Genomic DNA, 21990 nt, shown 5'->3' with positions numbered 1-21990 from the left:
CTTAAATTACTTTTTTCAAAGCAGAAACAAACGACACGTTATCTAAAAATAATTGTTCCAAATACTTTAAAAGAAGTTAAAATGACGAATTAGTACACTATCACAATAGGTGAATTCTTATCTACCAAACACAAAAAGTTGGGTAGAGGTACCCTTAGAGTAAAATATTTTAAAAACAACAAAAAAATATATTATTTAGTAAATAATTAAACAAAATAAAATTAAATATTACAATGTAATTGATAAAAAGATATATTATCTAACTTTTTGTGATTGGTAGAAAAATTCTCTCATAACATTAACATAACAAAACATATCAAATAAAAAGTTGCCTTGAAGAGGTATCTTGATTTTTATTTAATTAAATAAAACTTAAGTGAATTATTTTCATAAAAAAATAAGCACCGCAAACAAAAATCTACATTATCCAACACAAGATAAGCACTGCAAATGCATCAACCAATAATTCACGAAGATGGGGAATATATTATTTTTGATACACAACATATCCTTGATAATTGATATCTCACTCATATGGTCAATCCAAACAGAGCACAACAATTAAGTTAAACACAATTTCTAAATTAGAAAACAAATATTGAAATCAAAGAAATGATCACAACCATGAATCATACTTGAAACCTCGTTGATGCACATCCTCAAACATTTGAGATTGATCTCTATGTTTAGGAAGACGAGGAAGCGTAGATAGTTTAACATAACTATCATCCTTTACATCCATTGCATTCCTACATGAAAAAATACAATAGCTTCTCCTTAAACTCACACAATTATTAAACCCAACACCTTTCTTGTTCTTGCTTTGAAACTTGCAACTTTTCTCACTTTTAGTACATTCCTTGTATGCCACAAGAAAAGGGTCTTCTTGTAACTTGAATCCCTTCCCGGAAGTGCTTCTTTGAGGAGGTTGTGTTGTTGGACATGGAGGCAAAGGAATAGGAACCTTCTTGTCTTGTTGAAATCCTAGGATGTTGTTGTTTTTGTTCTTACTAGGTGAATATTTGGAAAATGGTTTTGGATTTATGATGTTTAGAGGATAGTCATTGTTTGGTGTCTTGCAAATTCCTGGCTTGTCCTCCCATGAGAAGGGTATGCTTCCATATGAATGAGATTTTCTATGACTCATTTTTAGCTTCACCAAAATAATCAAGAAAAATGGCTTAAAATGTTATAGAAGGTAGAGTTTGGGGTTATAACAACTTATAATAAAGCTATTTTTTTATATATAATTTTGTTGGTATTCTATAACGGTTAATTAGTGATATATCTAAATATCTAAAGGGTAAGTAAAATAGAACGTGAAATGGAAGTTTATGGTTATTGCTTATAAATGAATCAAATAAAGCATATATGTAACCGAAGGAGAAAAATATTAAGTGTAAAAAGTTTTAATTTTCCATAATTGTGGCGAATTAGAAATTAAGATGAGAGATGGAACTAAACTTTTCATGTTATTATTGCAAGTTGCTATGTCGACATTGGAAAGGTTGATTTGTGGTAGGTGGGGTGGGTGGTGTATTTAGTAACTGATGTGTTAATGGTGATGTTTCTACCGTTTGCTCCTTGTATTTTAGGTGTAGTTTAAAGGTCAAATGTACCATTTCATTAAATTTGAACCAGATGTGTACATTCATAATTCTTCCATTCTTGGATCCTTTTTAGAATTAATTGTATTTATCCCACAAATGAGTTAGTCTTTAATTTTCAACATTCAATACCTAAAAAAATTTGTTAAATGTAACCGGATTTCATCATTAAAAACAAGTTTAAACGATAAGTTTGTCATCATACATATAAGGAAATCTAAATAATATGGGACATCAAATAAATTTCCCCAATATAAATTATGGGTAATAAGATGAATCTGATCCATCACACATGTCTATCTATCCTGTATTTTTTAGTGGGATAAAATAAGAGGTTAAACTCTCATTTTTTAATATGTGAACTATGTTCTTTTTTCCAAACATGTCTATTAAGTAACTTTTGCAACTTTTAGTATGCAGAAGTATCAAACCCGCATTTTCAAACTGTCCCATTTGTTCGCAGAACATATCAAGATTTTAACTTGACATCTTCAACTATGTCTGTCCCGTCTTATTTTATATTTTTATGTGCTTTTGTAGAGCAGACCTTAACATAGCAGACATGTTGGTTTGTCAATATTAACACAAATACATGTTCAACAAAATAAAGAATTTTTGGTAGTTTTATTTACACATGTAATAATGTTATTTTTAGCCCAAATAGTTTTTTTGTGGATATTCGAAGTCATTGTCATTATTGGTGGCAGTTGCATAATCATATGCAACATTGAAATCAAATTTGACATCATTAAGAATATAATGTGCAACGATTTTAAGTTCCAAAGTTGATTTCTGGTAGTTTTTGTCAAAAGAACACATTGCGTAAACAGTAGAAATGATTGATCTAAACATTCCAAGCATTGTCCAAATTAAAAGTATGAGTTAGTGATTATTTTGAGCAGCGGAACGAGAACAACTTATTACCTAATTAATGAAAATAATGTATTGAAACGGTGACTAGAGTCAAGTGCAAGGAAAGGCTATGCAAAAGCTAGAAGTAGAGAATACATTATTTTCTCTCAATTATTTCTTCATTACTTTCCATGAGTTTTATTAATATTGAATGAACTAGCCATAGCCATAAAGTATCAACACCAGACTTTTTTTTTTTGATCGAATGAGTTCATTACTTCACATGAGATTTACTAGTAATTATTTATACACGTTAGGGAGTAAATTATTCTCTAACTAACTTTTCTAGTGAGCTTAACCAAACTTAACAAACTTTTCAAAAAAATAGTTATTTTTTTATTTTAGTTATTTCTAATACTCTTCACAAACTCATGGTTGGCTGGGAGAAATAACTTTGAGTTAGGTCCTCAAATCTTGAAACAGAATAGTTGGCAAAAACTTTGCGAGTGTATATGTTAGTTGTGCTGAACCAGGAAAATGTTAAATGTTGAGTTTGCTAGCTACTACTCTTTCACAAATAAAGTGAATATTAAGCTCAATATGACTGGTTCTAGTATGGAATATTTGGTTATGAGACAATATAACTGCAATTAGATTGCCCCGCAACACAGTTGGAGCAAGATAACTGATATTCAACTAAGATAGAAGAGACTTAAGTCATAACAACTCATAGGTGGTGTGTGCTAGAGCTCCATACTCTGCTTCAGTGTTTCATCATGCCACAAGTGGCCGCTTCTTTGAGATCCAAGCAACTACATTAGAATCAAAGTAAACACATGATCCTGATGTTGATCTTCTATCATCAAGATCACTAGCCCAAAGTTAATTCACTATAGACTCTTATAGAGAATTTTGAAGAGGATTGGTTGATGAAAGTTTCAAACCATGAGTAGAAGTACCAATCAGATGTCTTATTCTTATGACCACACTCTAATGAGTTTCAAGTGGATTGACCATGAACTAGAAAGCCTTATCGACACAATAGGAAATTTCATGTCTAGTTAGTGTAACATATTGTAGATCTCTAACTGTGGACTTTTATAATGTTGGATCAGTCATTGTATCAGTGCCATGCTTGTTCAATTTGCTATGACTAAATAAAGGTGTATTAGCACCATTAGCATCAACCATACTAACTTTGGTTAGAAGATCTTTGATGTACTTTATTTGTGTTAGGATCATAGAATGTGAGTGATAATACACCTCAATTCAAATAAAGTATTTTGGTGTTCCCAACTTTTTCAATGCAAACGTATCATGTAACTTAGTGATAAAACCATGCACAAGTTTGGAGGAAGTACCAGTTAGCAAAATGCCATTAACATAAACTAGTGCATATAGTGTGATGTCTTAATGTTTGTACACTAGGAATGGATGATCACACAAAGAGTGAATGATTACACTTGATGGAGATTTCTTCAGGCTATAGATGGTCTTCATTAACTTGCACACAACATTTGAATTATAATTGACCAAATTAGGTGGTTCTTACATATTGACTTCTTGAAGTTCACTGTTGAGAAAGACATTATTTATATTTATCTATTAGATTTTCCATTAGTATGTGAGTGCAAGAGACCGAATTGAATCTTTTTCATGAAAGGACAGATGTTGGACATGATGTTAAAAAAATCACACAAACATTTTTAAACAATCTGAAATAAATTTGATTGAATCCTTATCAATAATTTCGCACCTAACAACATCAATCATGGTTTGCTGACAAGTGCCTGATGTTGCAATGTACACTTGATGGAATACCATGTTCCACATGTTGCACCAGAACATCCAAATTAACTTTCTTCCTAGATCGCCTTTGTAAAGTAAATCTGTGATAGAATAAGTTTAAACCAATACTACAATAACATATGTTTGTTGTTAGAGACCATATTTTGCAGCTCACGTGTTGGAACATCGTGTTCCACATGTGTCCCTTCTGCACCAAACACAACTTGAACGTACTCCATGTTTTTTTTTTTTGCATAATGCAATCAATAAAAAAGGAACAACAATCCCCCTTTAGCAAATTTTTGGCAAAACAACTCTTTAAGCAGAAACACAGATGAGTATCAAAAGATAAAACAACATTACAATGATAAGAATATCCATAAGAGCATATATCAGCAGCAGAAGTCAGAACAACAACATCACAAAACAGTAGCATGGCAGTTTCTACACATCAATCAATTGACACACAATGATGCTCCCACAAATAGTTAACATGCAATCATTCATGATAGGTTAGTCATGCATGCACACACAGTTAGTAATTAGTAGTCAAAGGTCAAAAGCTACTACCGACATGCAAAGATATCAACACACTCAATCACATAAGGTTGAGGGCCAAATTCAAGGCCAGATGCTTCACCATGTGTGCACATATAACATCACTTAGTACTACTCAAAACATCATTTAGTACTAATAGAGAGCTTTTTCTTTGATGATTCTTCATGATCTTCAAGTCTACACTTATGGTATTGAATTACTTTAACATATGATCGAATGATGTTAATGTAATTTCTTTGACTCTTTATCATTATTTAGTTATTGATTGTACTCGTTGTCTTTTATTTGTTATAACATTGGAATTGATTTTGATAAGTAGCAACTACTGACCCTAAGGCTATTTATCTGACATACTTTAATAGTTGAATTATCTAATTGACTAAGGAAGTATAATTAGGAATTGTGACTTAGGGACTAACACATTTTGTTTCCTACTTTGACAGTATAATTGGCCCGAGGGATCAAAGAAGAGACGCTTAGACTAGTGATTTACACACCAAGGAACTGGGTGTAGTGATAGAGTTAGTCTGTCATGTAACTCTATAGTCAATGCTTGTTTCATCAATCAAGTTAAAATGAGGGATTCTGATAGTAAGACCTAACCGTCTTTCTCACCATTGTTATAAAAACTTATCTCTTGCATTTTTTTTACTAAAACAATATGGAAAACCCTTTGTTTATTGTTTTTACTTACATCGCACAACATACCTTGTTCTAAGTTTCCAATTCCTATGGAGACATATTTAGTTTTATTACTTTAATAACAACACTAGTACACTTGCTAGTAAATTTCTCATCAAGTTTTTGGCATCGTTGTCGGGGATTGTTGTTATTTTTGACAAGGCAATAGTGTGCAACGTTCGTAAAATTTGTATTTAGTTATTTTTAGTTTTTGAATTTTTCTAAATAGTTTTCTTTCTTTTCATTTTAGTTTAATTTCCAAAATTTTGTTCTTATTTAGTTTTATCAGCTAAAGTAGTGCTACTATGGTATTTGTTTTTTGATTGTATGTGCTAGGTAAATAAGGAATGTACATCGAAGAATATTTTTTGACATGTGTTGTTGGTACAAATTGAAACCTTAAAAAAGAAAATTACGGCCTGGAATCTAATTTCAAAAATTGTTAATCTCGTTGGAGTGTTACGATATGACTTCTTTTATGTAGGTCACCAAAATGGTCATTGTACACTAAAGATTAACGTTGTAGAGACGCAATATGCAAGAAACTATCATGAACCAAACTCTTCCTTCAATACCTATCTAACGTGGGATAAGCATTTGATTTTTAACTAGGAATATAATCACATTCAACGTTTCAACCCAGAAGTGTCTCAAGATCCACCACTAAGGATATCATCCCAATTAGAAGAAACTTTGGTAAGTTTTATGCAAGCCACTCAAGCAAGTTTTGATACAGTAAAGTATAATCATGAAGAGATGATAAAGAACCACTTAACAATGAACAAAATATCTAAGCAAGATATGAATGAAATTTCTCGTGTGAACGCACAAATCTTCTACTATTTAGGTTTGTGCTCAACCTCCTGATGATTGATGAAGAAAAGGGACACCATTGCTTGTACTTAACCTCCAGATATCTAAACAAGTGAGATTTGTGCCTAATATTTCCATTATTTACTTAATTCTTTTTCTAAACATATGCATTTGTAATATCTAGAATTTGCATTTTTATCTATTTTAATTAGTTGATTTGATGAACACACATATAGGCAGTTGTTTGTGAAAACTCTACAACCTTGTAAACCACCCTTGCATGATAATTGATATCCCTGTCAACCAATTGGAGCTTTAAACTTTCCTTCAATTATTTAGACAATTATGAGCTTTTGACATAAAAGATAAAACCTTTCTATCCTCCTTGGAGTTAGGTAGATAGATTTCATTTTCAGTTAATGCAAATCACTAAATTTGGGACTGCTCTTGAAAGTTTGCAACATTTAAGTTTGCCCTTCCTTCAAGTTCACCTAAATGATAAAGAGTACTCTATGAAAAAAAGCTTAAATTATTTGATTAAATTGCATATTATCTTATAAATTGACATGATTGTAAGAATCAAAATAACATGTATAAAGGTAAAAATTGTTCATGGCCGCAAATAGACTGAAAAATAATGTATAAAGGTTACTTACTCACTTGTGATGGTAATTAAGGGATACATTTTTAATTTGTCTACATCATTAAAACAATTAGTTCTTTTTTGCCTACCAAAAATATAGTTGAAAATATGCATTAATGAGCACGTGAATAAAAAAGGTATAATGATCACCAAATATTACTCATTTAACTTTCACATGCATATTTGATAACCAATACCATTTATAATAATGATCCTTTGGACAATGGTCTATCTTTGAAGGTTTATGACAATTCCCATAAAACTCTTTTTTAATGGTGGAACCACTATCACTAAGATAGACATCCTGAAAATACCATGACACAAGTTCAATTCCAAACCTATTATAGAATTATTAGATGAAATTTTCCAAATTTACCGCTTATACTATAATTTCTATGAATTTTTGTTTTTCATTCCAAAATGTTCATTTGAGCCATCATTTAACCAATTTCTACCTTATGCAAATGTCATTGGTATTCTCCGTGAAGTTGTCAAGACCCAAGTTGCAGAGGTGATAAAAAGGTGTGCATCAACATTATCTTATTAGATGAACAATCTTTATACTATTACTAGTAATATACCCCTGCGTCCGCACGGGTAAAAACTATTTAGTACTGTAAAATTGTATTCATGCAAATTGAGAGTTGTTTTTATGTATGTTTTAGCTGCTTATAATCTAATTGGTTGTGACCCATGACATTTCAAAAAGTTTGGAATGAAAAGATTAGAAAATATATTAATATTTAAAACATTTTATCATTGAATTGAAAGCAATATTTATGTACATGACCATTTAGTTTGATCTTTATAATTCATGATGAAAGTAAAGAAATATGATTGCATAAGTAATTTGCAGTTCTAAGCATAATTGTACTCAATTGCAAATTGAGAATACTATTTATACATGTTCTCTTACTTGGATCTAATTGTTTATGTCTCGTGTCAGTTTATGAAATATTTCAATCACATTTTCAATATTACCGAAAAAGTACCACATAAATTAGAAATCATTGACATCATTGACATTGTTTGAATTTGAATGGATTACTTGAGTGCAGTATCTACATGAGTGTAGTAACTACATCTTGACATTGTTTAAATTTGAATGGATTAAGTAGATAAGCTGAAACATGAAAATATTAGCAATATGATAAGTATGATAAATATGAAAAGTATGGTGAAATATGAAAAGTATGGTAAAATATGTGGAAAAAAATACATTAACGTGGCATTTTAACACATGTTTTGAATACCATCCAAGTAAAGCTTCATTATGATATTGTGAGAGGTTTCTTCCCGAAATTCTCGTTTGCATCCTTTATACGCACTGGTGAGGAGGTATGTTTTGAATCTAATTCTTACAGAGGGAGATTGCATTGTTGAACATAAGTTTGAGAATGTTATCGCATGCCTTGAAACTTCCACAAAGAAAATCAAATATAGGCATGATAATGTACATCAAAATAAGGGTTATAGGCTTAAAATATGAGATTCACAATGCATAGGCTTAAAATATAGGCATGAAGTCTTTTTACAAATCTGATAAAATATGCATAAAAACAATGAATGGTTCAAAATCGAAAATGAGTCCTCCACAACGAAAACACACTATTATGAGCTTGAAAATGCAGCTTGAAAACACACTAAACGCAGCTTGAAAATGAGTCCTTCATAGCTTAAAAAATGAGCTTCTGTAATACGGTGGGAGAACTGACTTTTAAAAATGTTGCGGATAGCAAGAGTCACCACCGACTTTTATTTTATCCAATTTAGAAAGGCTAAAAGAACAGAAAAAGACCTTTTGAAAGACTTTGAGTTCGGGGGGTAAGTTTTACAAAGGGAAGGTGTAAGCACCCTTTGTATCCATGGTTATCCATGGGCTCTTAATTGCTTAGCTCACTTGTTTTATTTGTTTGAAAAGTGTAGTGTGTGTATAGTAAAAGAATTTGAATAAGGACTTTAGCTTGTAAAATAAGCGTAGCCTTTTTGAAAGTTTTTGTAAAGGAGTGGAAAAAGTATTTTTGATTTGAGTTTGAATAGAGCAAGCATTAAGAGCACCTACCCTAAGATTGTCTTTCTTGTTCTTTAAGTTTTCGTTTGAAAGGGCTATCCATACCATAAGGAGGGTAGGTAGTCCTTTCATTGGATGTATCGGGTCATCAAGGGTTATCGTTTACCATAAGACTGTCCCTACCATGAAGAGGGCAGGTAGTCTCAAGGAAGGATATAATTGTCATTTTAGGCAACCAATGAGGATACCTTAGCATTCGAAGGGACAATCATCATTTTATCGCAGGCAACCTCGAGGGACAAGATCATATAAACCGAAGGTAACATCGAAGGGACTTATGATCTTTGATGATGATAATGAACTGAGGGCAACATTGCTAAGGTATCCTCGTATTCGAGGGACTTGACTATTTTTAATCGAAAGGCAGCAATAAGAGGGATTACCTTAAAGGTGTGTGTGTGCCACAATCAAGTGATTCAGTTCGGGTATTTTATCTTGTAAAATTAGTGATTTTGTGTTCAGTTCATGGTTTATCACTCCCTAGGGTTACTAACCACAAAATTAAATAACAGTAGAAAATATAAATCACAGTTAAGGTAAACAGTAAAGGCATAAAAATAAAGGCGGGAAATTAAAACCTAAACTATTACAAAAAAAACCTTTGCAACCTATACATTGATTTCTAAAATTTAAATGGCCGAAAATAAATATATTAAAATAGAGGCAGGAATTTAAATAAATAAATAATTAAAGACATGCAACATACATAGAGCGTGGGATGAGGAGAGAATTCGCGAATAAAATATAGGTTTAGAAAAAATCAGGGTAAAAGCCTTATGGCTAAGAAAACCTAATGATAAACCTAAAGGTTAAAACCTAAGGGTTAAAAACCTATAGTTAATAGACAACTCTTACATTATTGATAATTTCTGAGGTTTGCCTAGGATTTATGATTAAAGGCTAAACCTAATTATAATTAAAATTAACCCTAAAATTAATATTATTATTATTAAAAAACCTAAAATTAATTAAAATTATTCTAAAAAAAGAAATTAATATTATAATAAACCTAAATTGTTTAACCTAAATTAACTAAATTAAATTAATTGACTAAAACCTAAATTTAAATAAAAAAACCTAAATTTTAAATATTAAAGAAAACTAAATTTAAATAATTAAATAAAATCTAATTGATTGTTTTGAAATAAAAGAGTTAAGTTTAAAAAGGAATAATAAAAAAGGTTTGTTTTCTTTTTATTTGTTTTTTTTAAGAAAGAAATAAAAACAAAATCATAATTGGAATAAGGAAAATAAAAAACAAAAAAAACCTGGCGCAAGTAATCCTGTGCACGCGAGCTTGGAGGGTCCATGGTGCACTTCCGGTATGGGGTCCTTGGATATGAGCGCTAGGGATAGATCGACGGCGGATGCGTGAGGACGCACCATGATCTTTAGGCCAGGTGTAGCGTAAGATCTATGAAATAACGGTGGTAAACAAGTTAACAAAAAATAAAGAAAATAGCGTGCGGCATCTGGGGATCGAGCATCTGGGGATCGAACCCCTGTCTCTTTGATAACCATCAATACGCCTCAACCAACTATGCCACTTTTCGCTAGCTGTTAACGTAATCCCCATTAAAACTAATATATGAAAGACAATATTTTAAAATTTTAAACGAAAAACTCGCGCCCAGGTCCCTTCAACTTCAACCTTGGAATTCTGGAAAATAAGAGACTTTTGGCCACGGTTTTTTATCGTTGCTATAGCACTGCCATGATCAAACCTGCATATTATTGTCAATAAATACAAGATGGTAACCCAGACCAGCTATAAATGACCTCACGAATCCGTTGGCCCCAATAATTTGACCTAAAATTCCCTTTATAGAAAATCCCTCATTCGAAGAACAAGAACCCTAACAATGGTGGATTCTTTACCTGGCACTTAAACTTAAATCAAACGAACCAGAAAGCATCATAACATTATTGTAAACATAAATATGCAATCAAATTATGTTAATTATGCGTGAATCATTGCAAACGAGTTTGGAAAAAATGGGCAAACCGTGACTTGTATGTGCGATGATTCCGAGTGCGTGAGGCCTTGGAGATGATCCCAATAGCTTTAGAGTACGTCTGGGAATACCACTGAAACTCCAAAACACCTTGAATTGGCTGTAATCCTTGAGTCCAAATCTCAATTTTCCTTCACTTTTTTGGAGCTTTTGTGTTGGTCTTGGAGGCAGACTTTTTTTGTCTCTTGCATTTATAAGGTTTATGCACTTATAGTAGACTAGTTTAGGGTAACAAAATTGGACTGAATCTTTGATGATTCAAAGATTGGTATTTGATTGAAATTGATTTTCAATCTTTCTAATTTTGGTGCAATTTCAATCTCCTCTCTCCAATCACACTTAGCACGAATTTGAATCAAATCCTTGGCATATTGGTTGATTGGAACTAATTGGAAATCAAGGTGAAACCAAATCTTTCATATTTTCTTTGATTATTGGATTAAATTGATTTTTTAATGAATGAAAAATTCTCATAAAATCAAATAATCACAAATAATTCGTGGCTTTCAGATTGGATACCTTAGATTACTTGAGGATCAAGATTAGATCTTAGAAAGTTGGGCCCATTTGCAAGAAAACTTATTTTGAACCTCATTTGCTTCACATTTTCCTCCAAAAATTGGTCAACTTTGACAAAGCATATCTCCCCTTAATTTTTAAGATATGGAAGAGTTATAGCACTTTTTGGAAAGCTCAGGATGTGCTCTACAAGCCACTTTGGAACCTTTTTCCCATTTGGAGATTTTATCTTGATAATATGGGTTTTGACAAAAAACTGCTTTTGGTTGACCTTCAAAAAGGACCTGTAATATTTTGGCTCATATCTCTTAAATTAAGCATTTTTGGCCTTGGCTTTAGAGATACAAAATTGTAGAGAATTAAATTTACTTCCAAATAGGCTCTGGTTGGGAAATTTCTGATGTTCCATGTGAAAGTTATGGCTGGTCAAAGTTAAGTTGACTTTTAGGTCAAAAACCCTAATTTAGAAACTTTGGGTTTTGTTGATTTCTGATCTTTCCTTGATGAATCATGATCAACCCTTGATCAAATGATGAATGTGACTTCAAAATATTGATGTTGACCAAAAAATCAGGAGTTTTGACTGTGTTTTGACCATAGTTGACTTTTATGTTAAACTGGTCGACCGTTGAACATTTGAACCGTTGACTGAATAAACTTGTGAATCAGAGCTTGAAACTTGGCATGAGGATCCTTTTAGGCATATGAGAAGCCATGAAGTCCACTTGAGGTGTCAGAACCTGATTTTACTTTGAGAGAAGCAAAACCCTAATTTGAGGTTTGTTGCTTAGGAGATAGGTAAGAGTGTCCAATTCTTGTATAGTCTTGAGCAGTTAAAAGTCATGTGAGCCAAAATATTTTGAAATATGATGGGCAAATTTTGGGGTATGACATCTTCAAAATGCAGCTGTGAATAAAAAATGAGAATGAAATCTGAAAACAATGTAAGCTTCGTGTAAGAAAATGAACTTAATAACCGTAAACATGAAACACGAAGAAACCATAAACATGAAAAGAAACCGTAAACATGAAACCGTAACAGATCTAACTCAATAGGTTGATAGAAGGTTAAAAAATACACTCGTATCATAGAAAGTGTAAGATAATTTAGAGGACTTACCCACAAACTACTTATAAGAAAACTTTATTTCATCCTCTGACTGTGATTCCCCATTGATCCATGGCAGATTTCATTGTCATACGAACATTATTAATAAATCTAACATGAAAGATATGCTACTGCATATTAACACAAACAGAAAATGAATAGTTCTTGTTCAAACTTGAAGGAATGGTGTTGATTTCTCCTATAAAAAAAAGAAAACTAATAGTTAACATCATGGTATTAACTTTTTGTTGGAAATTAAGTTAGAAGCCATGGCCCAACAACATGAGAACACAACAACAAAAAATAAAAAAAAAATCATATCAGATCTACACATAATCAGATCTACAACAACAATAAAATATAAACAAAAATGAAAAAAAAATCAAAGAATACAACAACAAATTTGTTATGAATAAAATTTGCTAGGAACACAAGAATAAGACATGAACATATAAGAACAATAGAAGAAGGAAAATATACCTTTTGAGATAAGCAGAGGAAGAAGAAACGGCGACAACGACGAGTGGGAAAGAGGGCGACGACGAATTTAGGGTTTCAGGAGATTTGGAGATAGAAAGCGAGAGAGGAAAAGGAGAAAAAAATTGAATCGTGAAGTTTGTTGAGAGAGAGAATGAAACATACCCTTGTTTTGAGAGGGAGACAACTTTTGGAGAGAGAGACAAACTTGTTTGCAAGTACGATGGGTTTGGTGAAAATAGAAGATATGTTGTGAGAAATATTGGTTTGTACATTGATTTAAGACATGTGGCAACATGAGATTTGGTGTGAAGGTTGGAAAAATAGGTTGATTATGAATAAACAATTTTAACCTTTGTGCTTTGTAAATTTAAAAACATGAAAGGGCATTATAGGTAGTATGGTGGCATCTTCTATTAATGGCTAGATAGTTGATTTCCTCTTCATTCCTCTCTACTTTAATTGTTACTTATATCTTTCAAACTTGACTAATCATGTCCTTTTTTTAATTAGTGGGAATGAACTAGGTGTTAACCTTTGGGAATCCTACACCAACAAATTTATGTCCCGATGACAAGAAATCAAATGGACTAACAATTGTCATACTTAATCATGCTTCACATCGACAAAGTTCAGGTAACATCATCTATTTCACATTATTTTTTTAATAGAATTACCATGTTATTCTAATATTTCACATATCTTATTTTTCTTATTTCATCCACGGGAAATCTTAACATGTCAAATGCTTGGAATGACTCAAAATTATTTCTCAATTTTGACCATCCTCTGATCATTGAATTCATATCAATGCATGTTACTTTATCAACCACTGTAAGACCATCTCCAATGGTAGTTCCTTTTAATAAGTTCTCCACCTAGACATGCCACATCATAGTACCATTGCATTGCAATGCAACTAAGACCATCTCCAATGGTAGTTCCTTCTAATAAGTTCTCCACCTAGACATGCCACATCATAGTACCATTGCATTGCAATGCAACTATGAAAAAATTGTGGTACCCAATCAAATTAGTTTATGAGGTAAAGTTGTGGGCCCAATAATAACTTTTTAAAATTATACAATTAAAATAAAAATTATAAAAATTATTTTAAGATGATGTGGCTAGTGGGACCCATAAAGAACTCAAAAATGGGTTGCACCATTGGAGATGCTCTAAGAAAAAATTGTGGTACCCAATCAAATTAGTTTATGAGGTAAAGTTGTGGGCCCAATAATAACTTTTTAGAATTATACAATTAAAATAAAAATTATAAAAGTTATTTTAAGATGATGTGGCTAGTGGGACCCATAAAGAACCCAAAAATGGGTTGCACCATTGGAGATGCTCTAATGATCTTTTGTAGTCTTTTTCTTTTTAGTTCGGGAAAGAGATTGGGTTTTGGCAACATATGTCGGCTTCGCAGTTACAAAAGGGATGGTCGAGACTACTCAAGCTTCCTCCACAAGTTTTCTTTTCCTTCAAATTAATAAACCAAAAGGGTCTGGTCTCTCTTTGGATTTGTGGACCTCCACATTGCCTCGTTCATCTCTTTTTTTTTTTTTTTTTCTCTTACAAAACCTTTTCTCTAAAACTGTAAAAATAAGGGAGACATGTAACTGATTTGTAAGTGTAAGAACCAGTTTCCCAATTGACTTCTATATCAGAGTTCTCATCTACAAATACTCAACTAAGTAGTTGAGTAAAGACATTTACTTTTTACATATTTAAATCAAATAAGCCCTCTTGTGCTCTTTAACACACGTTGGATCAGAGTACCCACCACAAATACAATACCTAACACAATTATCTCCTTTACTTTTATGTTACTATCACAATAACAAAATAATAACAAATAAAAGTAAGACAGTTGATGTCTCATTATAAATACAAAGTTCACAGTTGTCTTTCCTTTCTTAGTCTTCACTTTCCTTTCTTAGTCTTCAGCTCGAGTAAGAATTGAAGATTTTTTTTTTTATAAATATTTTAACCATGAAGGTTTTACTTATTTGAAAATTTCAACAAGACTATACATCTGTTCTCATTCCCCCTTCATATATTATCCTTTCTCTTTTAGTGAAGTTTTTTTTTTCGCTTTCTCTTATTGCTTTACTTTTTACCTAAATTGAACATTGAAGGAGAGATAATGAGACAAAAGTATTTCTAAATGCCTTGTCATTTGTTATTGTGATACTAACAAGGAAGTCAAGTAAAGAAGGATGTTGAGGATTAATTTTGGTTTATTCTATTATAAAATTAGACATTTAATTTTGGTATTAATTAATCAATTATAAAAATGGACATTTGGAGGTTTAGCATCTATTTGATTTGGTTTTCTAAAACTATTTTTTTTAGTTTTTAAAATTTAAAATAATAAAATTTGTTTGATAGCCTAATTTTACTAAATTATTTTCGAAAATTATTATATAGTTAAAAGTTTTAATGTTATCAAACTAATTTTTCTGAAAATTACTCTCTTTAAAAGTTTTTAAAACAAAAAAATTAAAATAAATTTTAAAAATTTTAGTTTTTAATTTAAAAAATTGGGAAGATGAAAAACCGTTTTTAATATTGTACAATTTTAAAATATCGTTTAGAAATAAAATAATCAAACATATTTATTTAAAATAAAAATAAAATCCATAAAATAAAAAAATTAAAATTCATCCAAACAATTCTTTAATATTTAAAGGACTTGTTAAAATCATAAATTCTGTTATTGGCGTGGAGAAAGGAAAACCTCTCCCGCCACGGAAAATCTATTGTGTCTCCTTCTCTCTTCGTAGTCACAATCTCACTCTCCCTAGATTCATCTTCTCTAGGTTTCATCATCTTCATTCCGATTTGGAACAAACCAATGGCTGCAACTCTTCAATCTCCACGACTTCCTTTTCATCCATCTATCAAACCCCTAAATTCATACACTTTCCCAATCTCTACCGTTCATTACTCCCCCAAATCGAGTACCTTCAAGGGTTCATTTGTCCTCACCCGCAACAAACCAGTGCTTTCTTCCAAAGCTTCCAGTTCGCAGTACAGTTCCACTGTTACAGAAAATCTCGGTGACATTAGCATTTTCACGGCCGCCGGTGAGCCTGTCATGTTCAAAGATCTTTGGGACCAGGAACAGGTCACCATGCTTATATTCATATACAATCTTTTTGACCTGAAATTGTGGTTTTTTTTACTTTCATTTGAAGTAGTATTTATTTGGTTAATTAGTTGAGTTAATAGGTTAATGTTAATTTGTGGTTGGTGATTAGAGTTAATTTTTCGCAGGGAATAGCTGTGGTGGCACTTTTGAGGCACTTTGGATGCCCATGCTGGTAATTTAATGATCTTCTCTTTTGGGTTTTTGTTATCATTGATCAGAACTTGTTTGAGTGATTATTCTACTTACTGTGTATTGTATTCTTTTGTTCTTAGCTGGGAATTGGCTTCAACCTTGAAAGAATCCAAATCAAGGTTTGAGTCAGCTGGTGTCAAGTTAATTGCAGTGGGTGTTGGTGCTCCCGATAAAGCCCGTATTCTTGCCGAACGAGTAATGTTTTTCGTCCTCCTTTGTCATTTCAGGATTTTCTAGCTAATTATGATGCTTTAAAATACTGAAATCCAAAGCAAAATGTGCTACCCATGTATGGCTTCAGCCTCAATTATTAGGGTTTTAAGATTGAGTATATAAATGAAAATCAAGCGTATTTTGGTCTCTTATCATTCAAACATAAATGGTTTTCTATAATGCACATATGGCTAGTATCAGCATCATATAATGTTTAATGTTTATTTGTATAATTTATACGTTTACAAACATAAAAAATCCTATTGTGGCATCTAGAAGTTGTACCATTGCAAATCCAATCCAGGTTAACTTTCTATAATTTGGGGACTGAAGTTGTTGGGGGAAGAGATAGGCTTTAGAGGAAGAGAAGAAACCATCAAATTGAGTTCAACTTAGTATTTGACACATATCTAACAAACATCAATGAATAATGAATCTTCACAAATCTGGCATAAAACATATTCTATAGGCACGGTTTCACCAAGTTTCCGAAAGCTTGCTTCTCTCCCTTCCCAGCAACCACTCAATAACTTCCCTCGATAACCATCTATACTATGCCCTGCCCTCTTTCTATTTATTGTTACTATCTGCCCTCTTTCTATTTATTGTTCACCTTGCTATTTCCAGCAGCCAGTAGCCATCAAAATCTTCAGTGTTAAAAGAAACCCAGAAATTGATTATAAAAATAATAGATCCATCACATGATAAAATTTGAGTGTGACCCCAAATTAAAGGAAGCTGAGAGTTTTAAGACTTTATTGTTTCCAGTGTAGTTCACGATATGTCTGCAAAGTGTGCAACCCAGCGGGGTCAGGAAGCGGGGATGAAGGCCGGAAAGAGAAAGATCATGCATGTGCAATCTTGTGTTTTCAAGACTGCTTGAATGATGCATTGCGGGTGAAATTACTGTGCCATTGCTGAACAGATTCTCATCATAGAAGAAAGAAGTCTGTGGTTGGTGTTTATGGATTAGGATTTCAGCATGGTTCTTTTGAGAGAGAGATGGAGGACACGTTAATGGATTCAAAAACATTTCAAATTTGAAATGCGGGCCAAATGAAAAATATGCATAGATCCATATGGTGTGGTGAATTGTTTTGAGGAAGGGACTCCCTTTGTCGTGGAAGTGGTCACTGTTAGACCTCTCATTAAGAAATTAAGGAAAACTTGCTCTTCAGTTTTGTAACAGTTATTATATTATTAGGAGTAGTTGTGTTTTATTGATTATGTAAGCTATGTTTAGGATAAATAAGGGAAGATAGGGAAGAGTTTACTATCATGGAATTTGACAGGAAAAGAGCCATTTTGGCCTTAGGGAAGCGCAGCATGCCCTGGAAATTCTGCTATATTTTTTTGTATCAGTTGGTTTCTATCAACTGGTATCAGAGCAATTCTGATCTAGGAAGATTTTATGAGTGTGTTGGAAATTTTAGAATGAAGATGGCTGCTGATTTGATTCAAGGATTTGATGGAAGGGATGCCTATTAGTGGCTGATCCAAGCATAGCAATATTTTGGGTCAAGAAAGATGAGGGAATAAATGAAACTTTGTTGGGTTATTGCATTTGCATTGAGATGAGATGCTCTTGATTGGTGGCTTTCTTGGAAGAAGAGCAATCCAAATACCTGGTAAAGGTCATTGTCAAGAAAATTCAACCAAAAGTTTGAGATTGTGTTCAGGAGTCAGATAAAACCCCATTGTGTATCGAATTCAAAACGAGATGTAAGAATCACTAGCATCTCAAACTATAGAAAACAACTTGTGATGAAGTTGAAGGCACCCACTAAACCAAAAAAGAAAAAAAAAATTGAAGGCACGCAGATCCAAAAAATAGCAAAAAAGTAAACTGTACAATGGAAGCCAAATTTGATCATGAGAGTGACGAAGTGAGGAATACAGATTCATGTGCCACTAAAGTAAAGGTCCAGAGAAGTGATGCAGAGTCAGCCATTTCATCACAGACTGAAGACTCATTACCGCCAACAAAACCTTCAGAGGCTGGCTTCACATTTAACTCAAAGGAAAGGCCGGTGATGATGACAAAAGTCGAGTAGAAGGATGCCGTGAGATGGGTGAGGGAGCTGGAGCATGATAAAAATGTTGTACAATGGTCCTTTGCATGTTCGGCGATCTGCTGACGTCAACAGTGCCATCACGCTTAAGAAATCATGCAACCGTGAAAATTAGAGAATTGAGACTTAGAGATGGACCAAATAAGCAGCCACCGCCATAATGGTTAGACCAACAACCACCATTTCCAAAACTAGCAAATGTCGGGTCTCCCACGACATTTGTTACTATTCCTAAGATAAAGTCTAGGAACGAGAAAGTTCCACTATCGGTGTCGCTGACGCCCCAACAATTGGTCACGAGAGGACTGTCATTAGCGAGCAAATTTGATATGGGGGAATTTTCCTATTTCATGTACAACTAAATCTTTGTGCTTCAAGTTATGAGATCTAGGATGATACATTTTTTTAGGGTGTATTTCTTTCATCTTGAGGACAATGTGAATCTTTAGGAGCGGAGTATTGTTAAAGAAATTTTTTTGTAATGGTTATTATATTATAAGTAGCAGTTTAGTGGCAATTATATTATTAGGAGTAGTTATGTGTTATTAATTATGTGGGTTATGTTTAGAATAATTATGTGGGTTATGTAATTCAACGGGATTTTCCCTTTCTATATCAGTAGGTTTCTATCAGTCGTATTGTAGCTTCTGTGATTTGAAGAGATGCAGGGCAAGTTTCACCAATTTGAAAACAATAGATAGTAGAGATTGAACAGAGATAAATTCAAAGAGGTTTGTTTCTTTTTTAGGTTTATTTTGTTTGCTGTTCTCGTGAGCTTATTTTCTTTGTAGACTCACACAACCTCTCTTTTTTTTACTCCTCATCTCACACAACCTTTCTTTTGCTTAGCTCCTCTTCATGTCACTCACCATTTGCTGTATTATCCCTTATTTAGTTAATTTGTAAAAGTTATAAATGATGTTGGAGTTTCGGTGAATCGACAGTTTTTTTTTTTCAGTTGTGAGGTTTAATTGTAGATTATAATGGTAGTGATAATAGTGATAGAGATGAGATAAACATATGTATACCATGTACAACTGACCCAGTTTGGTGAAAGGTAGGAAACCATGGCCACTAATTTTTTACAAATGTTTTTTGATCAATTGTTATGGTTGTGAAAATTATTGAGTTACCAGTCCCAAGTATATTTTGGATCAATGGTCTAGGATTTAATTTTAAATGCACTTTGTTGAAGAGTCACCGTCTGTGTTGTAAACTAGCCAAGGGTAGCAATACGGGGTCATTTTAATTTATCTAAGTCAGGTGAAGATATGGATCTCAATACTTTTAACATATCTGAAATTTGAAGACTTTTCTTGTAATTTACTTATTTATATAATATTGTTATGAACATGTACTTGATGTCAAGACTCAACTAATATCTTCTTTTTCAATTGATATGATATGTTCAGTTACCATTTCCAATGGATTCCCTGTATGCAGATCCTGACCGCAAGGTAACGCATGGATAGCATGTTGAATATTCACCCACTAGATCTTCTCATCTTGTAAATGTATATTTTAACCAATTTCTCCATCTTTCAGGCATATGATTTTCTAGACCTCTACTATGGGTTTGGCCGTACTTTCTTCAATCCAGCCAGTGTAATCTTTACTTTGGACTTCTCTGAAATACATGTGTATATATATATATATATATATATATATATATATATATATATATATATATATATATATATATATATATATATATATATATATATATATATTTTTGTTAGACATTTTCCATTTCTCATACTGATAAGTGATAACATGTTTTGGCTACAAAATTGTTATTAACAGGCAAAGGTGCTATCGAGATTTGATGCTTTGCAAAAAGCGACCAAAAACTATACAATAGAAGCCACTCCAGATGATAGAAGTGGTGTTTTGCAACAGGTTTGATACGTTAATCTGGTGGCAAAAGAATGAAAACAAACTTAATATTTTACTTTACGACTAAGGTTTCTTAAATTGATCAACTTGTACATTTTGTCAGGGAGGGATGTTTGTGTTTAGAGGAAAAGAGCTATTATATGCTAGGAAAGACGAAGGAACAGGTGATCATGCCCCTTTAGATGATGTTTTTGATGTTTGCTGCAAAGTTCCTGTTGCTTAACTGTACTGTATAAAGTTATAAATTTGCACGACATTAGGAATGTTCAGTTTATTAAGTTTTTATTAGAATAGGATTCACTGGAATCATACAAGAGACAACATATAAAAATCATATTTATATCATTCAATCTGCAAGCCTTTTTGTAATTTAGTATTACATAAAGTAGTTCATTGTGAACTTAAGTATATTGTACCAAAGCTTGAGTTAGAAATGGCAAATTGGCAATTGTCACATATGTAAGCTGTTCTTGTTTTGATCATTTGAATAACTATGATGAAGTTGTAAATTGTTGTACTTACCCAAAACTGAAAATTTGAAAATAACAGTAATGGTAATATAATTGTAAGTCGTAACTACAATAAGAAAACTCTTTGGGATTACTTTTCTCACCTCATATAGTGATGGTGAACAAACTGAAAACTAGAATTTGTCCTTCCATATTTCGGAGATGCATCTCCGGATGCACCTGATACATATAAAAAGGCGTTGCAAGTGAGACACCCTCAATATACAAAAAAATATCCGGCAATGCATCTTCGGAATATTTCGGAGATACACTTCTGTACCCTTCTCAAAGGCAACAGTGTTGAGCCAAACTAAGTGTGGTTGCTGAAACTGGGTGTGTAATTCTATACAACTTCTTGATTTTCATGTTTTTGATGTTGCATGAATCCTCCCACATATGGTCTGCCATTGCCGAGAATTCAATTGACTGAGACCTAACATGTGTTATATTGTTTGTTTGGAAATTATGTATCAAATATGGAGTTAAGTTCAATATTCTATCAATCTGTTTTGTAGTAATTAGCTTCTTATATCTATCTGTTATCGATTCTGTCATAACGCTACTTATATGTGAGTTTAATATTTCCAAATAAACGTAATTGTAATTGAAGTAGCTGTTTGTCAGAATAATTTGCAATTATGTTAGCATTGGGTAGTCAAGTTTTTTCTGGTTTTAGCTGTTCAGGTTTTCATCTGGTTATGTTGGATATTTACAGCAGGGCTTGTGTATCACCCTTGGAGGTGTAGCTTTGTAATTTTCTGTGGATATTTTGTTCTCTTATTCTTCTTTGCACATCTTGTGCTTAGTATAGACATTTT

The 21990-nt window shown here is 32.6% G+C and overlaps 1 protein-coding gene across 1 annotated transcript; it reads left to right on the top strand.

The window, feature by feature from the left end:
* The first annotated feature begins 15839 nt into the window (after positions 1 to 15839).
* Positions 15840 to 21119, top strand: LOC131638733 (thioredoxin-like protein AAED1, chloroplastic). The gene is made up of 7 exons (XM_058909290.1): positions 15840 to 16266; positions 16416 to 16462; positions 16563 to 16677; positions 20180 to 20224; positions 20313 to 20372; positions 20571 to 20666; positions 20767 to 21119. Exons 1-7 carry the CDS (start codon positions 15994 to 15996, stop codon positions 20884 to 20886), a joined length of 756 nt encoding a protein of 251 aa, XP_058765273.1. The 5' UTR covers positions 15840 to 15993; the 3' UTR covers positions 20887 to 21119.
* Positions 21120 to 21990: the final 871 nt, after the last annotated feature.

The sequence above is a fragment of the Vicia villosa genome, linkage group LG1 (assembly GCF_029867415.1).
Source record: "Vicia villosa cultivar HV-30 ecotype Madison, WI linkage group LG1, Vvil1.0, whole genome shotgun sequence".
NCBI classification, from domain to species: domain Eukaryota; kingdom Viridiplantae; phylum Streptophyta; class Magnoliopsida; order Fabales; family Fabaceae; genus Vicia; species Vicia villosa.
The sequence above is the reverse complement of the archived record's forward strand: the minus strand, read 5'-3'. Positions and strand labels throughout refer to the sequence as shown.